This window comes from Gastrolobium bilobum, unplaced genomic scaffold (assembly GCF_033153095.1).
Source record: "Gastrolobium bilobum isolate Gb01-03AN ecotype WA unplaced genomic scaffold, APGP_CSIRO_Gbil_v1 utg168425, whole genome shotgun sequence".
Lineage (NCBI taxonomy): Eukaryota > Viridiplantae > Streptophyta > Magnoliopsida > Fabales > Fabaceae > Gastrolobium > Gastrolobium bilobum.
Genome location: NW_026895369.1, coordinates 9,050 through 13,286, shown reverse-complemented (window position 1 = coordinate 13,286; position 4,237 = coordinate 9,050). Strand labels below are relative to the sequence as shown.

The 4,237-nt window shown below is 36.7% G+C and overlaps 1 protein-coding gene across 1 annotated transcript; it reads right to left on the bottom strand.

Annotated features, from left to right (window-relative positions):
* Positions 1 to 1,328: 1,328 nt before the first annotated feature.
* LOC133307567 (aldehyde oxidase GLOX1-like) lies at positions 1,329 to 3,796 on the bottom strand. The gene is made up of 3 exons (XM_061508096.1): positions 3,311 to 3,796; positions 3,014 to 3,183; positions 1,329 to 2,490 (listed from the first exon to the last, which is right to left on the bottom strand). Exons 1-3 carry the CDS (start codon positions 3,794 to 3,796, stop codon positions 1,329 to 1,331), a joined length of 1,818 nt encoding a protein of 605 aa, XP_061364080.1.
* Positions 3,797 to 4,237: the final 441 nt, after the last annotated feature.

Sequence of the window (4,237 nt, the reverse complement as noted above, 5' to 3'; positions counted from 1 at the left end):
GATTAAGAATGCTTTTTTATTTATTTATTTTATGTCAGAGAATGATATAAATCATTAAAAAAATTCTCATCCAACACTGTTAAAATTTTGAGTTGAGATGATTATTTATATTGTATCAAAACTTCAGTAATCATGATATCATGAGTTCAATACTCCTTCACTTTCAAGTGAAACTAAAATATGTATAAGATAAACCAAAAATTGAGTATAAGTAATATCCATACTGTAAGTCCAATGGACTTTTACGTAAAGATATATGTTAAAAAATAATATAAATTATTAAAATAACCCTCAATCAATTTCTTAAAATTTGTAATTGAATTAATTTTTTATATTGGTCAATTTTAACTTGTAATTCAACAAGCAGATTGCACTGTACATAGAGTTTCAATGACAAGTAACATCTATTTAGACCGAGAAGAAATGATCAGTCATTTTCTCGGGGACAGTGTACTGATCAGTGGCTTCAAAGGTTAGTCGTTTTGATTGTAGTGATAACAAAATAATGATAGACCATATTACAAGCGGATTATTTGATAATCCATTGAATCACAAGGGTAGTTTGATGTTAATAAAGTGATAGTGAGGAGGTTGAATATAGATACTTGAGGAGGTTGAATGTAGATACTTTTATTGAAGTTCTAGGTGCTGAAGAGGGGGAAAAGAAGAAAGAAATATGAGAGGTGACATGATTAGGATCATGTTACATTACCCAAAAGATTATAGCCAATTAACAAAGGGTTCATTTTTTCTACAGTTAATGTAGATAACTTATCTACAGTAAGTCCAAAACGATATTGTTTTGAGGCGGAAATCAAGATATTTTTCTAATTATAATTTATTTCAGGGTTATAATAGTCTTTTTCATTATAATTTATTAATTTTTCAATACAAAACGATGTCGTTTTAGAAGCGAATGTAGATAACTTATTTATATTTACTTTAGAAACATTAAAGCGATTAACAAAAGACCTCAGTTGTTTACTCCCGACAATATTAATTATTACTAGCAAGATAGATAAATGGGAGAGGATTTTCTTATGTAAAAGTTTTATATGACTTGATTATGTGAAATTCTTATGTCTATTTCTTTTTTACTTAATGATAATAGTAAAATTCTTATGTAAAAGTTTTAGGAACGAAGGCTTTTTATGTTTTATCTTCTTCTTTTTTTGTAAACGGGTGTTTTATCCTTAGTTATACGTATAAATGAATAAGAATTTCAAGAAATCTATGTATATATTTATATATGTATTTTGTTTTTTCAAAAGGAGTTACAACAAAGGAAGGAAAGAATAATGAAATAACAAACACAAACAGAACTCGTTCTACTGGATGTGCACCCACATTCCCTTGCCAGGCAAACCACGGTGGACGACAAAGAGCAAGTAATACCCAGGAGGAGCAATCTCACCGGACGGTGGCGCCACCAACCTAACCCTATAAAAGCCTTCAAATGTCATTATATTCTCAGTCTTGAGATACAAAAGCCTCTGGCCCATAGAGAACCCATGAGTGGTGAAAGGTGGGGAATACATGGTAACCTTAATGTCATTCAAAGTCAACATAGCTTGATCTTCAACCGAGAATTGTGTCTCAAAGTATCCTCCATATCTCAATTCCTTATCCGAAGCAAACTCATTGATCTGTGGCCTATACTTGTCAAACTTTGCATCAAGATAAGGAGGAGAGAAAGCCTCAACTCTAGTCTCAGTTGGGAACTTATCTTGATCCTTATACCTATCGTGTGTGTTGCTTCCACCAACCCAAATCTTTCCACTAGGAAGCACTGCTGAAGTTGAATGGTACATTCTGGCAATTTGGCTTGGCTTCAACACCCTAAACCTCAACCCTTTAGGCTTCAGAGGGCTATACAAAACGGGGGTGTAGTTAGGTGCATCAGCATCCCACCATGCTGCCGTGCCTACTTGTGCACCGTTGATGAGTAAGAGTTCTCCATTGGGGAGGATCAGAGCATCTCCCATGGTTCTCCTCGAAGGCATTAACTCTCTGTCCCACTCAGGGAATTGTTCTGAGATGGTTAACCTGTTGCAGTCTTGAAGAGCTGGCAGGAAGATTTTCTTGGTCTCAGCTAACTCGAAAGCGTTGGGGAGGTTTCCACCGCAGACAATGACCTCAGCCTTGAGGGTGGCGGCGTTGAGGTCTATTGGGAGGAGAGCTGACATGCCGGAGGCTGGGTAGTTACGGGAACCGCCGAGCAAGACGGGAAAGGTGCGAACGATTTTGTGGGTAGTGGGGTTGAGGAGGAGGGACCGGTTGTTTGAGAAGATGAAGAGGTTACCGTCGGTGGAAAGGTGGACAAATGGGTAGAGGTTGTTCTCGTCGAAATCGGAGGTCTCGTAGAGGAATGGGAAGAAGTAGGGTTTCTCGCCTTTTTGGCCTTCCTTTGGAAGGAGCTCATAGCTGAAAGATCTGCGCCCTCCTATCACAATGAAGTCTCCATTGGGAAGGAGTTGTTGAGTTCCATACCTGTTCATTTTGTACCCAAATTAATCTCCTATAAGATGATGATATCATTATATGCATGGAATTGAAGAATGGAATATATAGTGATAACACGTGTCATATTCATATTGTATTAATTTGTTCAATGTCTCTCATCATAGGTTATATAAATTTAATGGTAAGTTTCAAATTGAATTAATTGTTCAATCAACAAATTACTGATGGCCGCAAAATTAGAAAAATAAAAATAAAAATTGAAGTATCAAGATGTATATATAAGATGGAGTAAATGAAAATGGGGCTTTAATATATATATATATATATATATATATATGGGGCAGGATATTCTTACACCGGTGTAAGAGTTACAAGTCTTACACTCAATCTTGACCATTGATCCACTTGTATCTAATGGCTCACATTACTAAAAAATTTGAGCCCTTAAATATAAGTGGGATCAGCGGACAAGATTGAGAGTGTAACTTACACTGGTGTAAAATGATCATCACCCTATATATATATATAGCGCGTAGGTTATATATAGTACCATCTTTCCTCTGCCAATGCGTTGTCATATTCCCTCCATTGACAGTCTTGGCAATCAGGACCACCTATGAATCTGAGGGTTTTTCCTCCATCTAGGAAACCACCAGAACCCACGAGGGTACCGTCAGGTGCAAGCCCTCCGCTTGAGCACCACGGATCTCCCCCTCCTATCTGCACCAAATTAAGTTAAAACCTATTTATTAGTCATCTCTCAATCTCATCCATCAATATTATATTCTTCTAATTAAACCTTGATCAGGTGTGAAAAACAAATTAAAATAATGATATGTATACAAACCTTGAGTGGCCTAACTTGATTTGTCTCAATATCGTATTCCATGGAATGAGCAGCACAATCAAGTTGGTCATTTTGATTGGCATCTTTGTACGGAAGGCATGGCACCCCATCTTGTAATTTGAGTCTTGAGTTACGGTAAATTTTGGAGTCAAAGACGATTATCTTATTTGTTGGCAACAAATTGATATGCATGGCTGATACACCTGAGTTCTCAGAAATCAGCTCCCAATGCCCAAAAGATACCATATTGAAATCACCCTTGTTTTCTTCCCCTCCTCCAATAACCTGATCATCTTTATCATTTTGACCAGGAAAATTGTTATTATCATCCGAGGGTTCTTGCGTGAAAGGTAAGGGAGGGAGGTGTGGGATTGGAAGGAGTGGGATTCGAAGGTGTGGGTTTTTGCGTTTGTGGCGTCTGTGTTTGGCATTCACAGCAAGGAAAAAGAGCGTGAGAATCAAAAGAACCTTATGCAAATGTGCCATTATTGGTAAAAAAATAAACAAAAAAATTAAGTGTTTTTGATGATCAGAACAAGACACCCCCCACTAAAGCCTGAGTGGGTTTTTGGGTATCTGGTTCCTTAGGATAGGTTGTGAGTAATGCACCTCTAGGTGTGCTTAATATATATAGTCGTCAAAGGCTGTTGGGTTAAGCATTAATTCGTCAAAATAGCAAATGGTTTAAGCCATGTTTTGAGGAAACAGTTGCGTTGTCTGTTTAGTTATAATGACAATATTACAAGGCACCAAGCCTTTCTCTTGAGTTGTACCCTAAAAAAAAAAGATCCAATTTAAATGCGGTAAGTGAATAACCATAAAGTTCCTTCGAAACCCTTTGTTGCATAACACATTCTTGTCGGCTATGAATTGACTTTAACAAATTCCATAATGACAACACATCTCAACTCCGTATTATAATTCTTA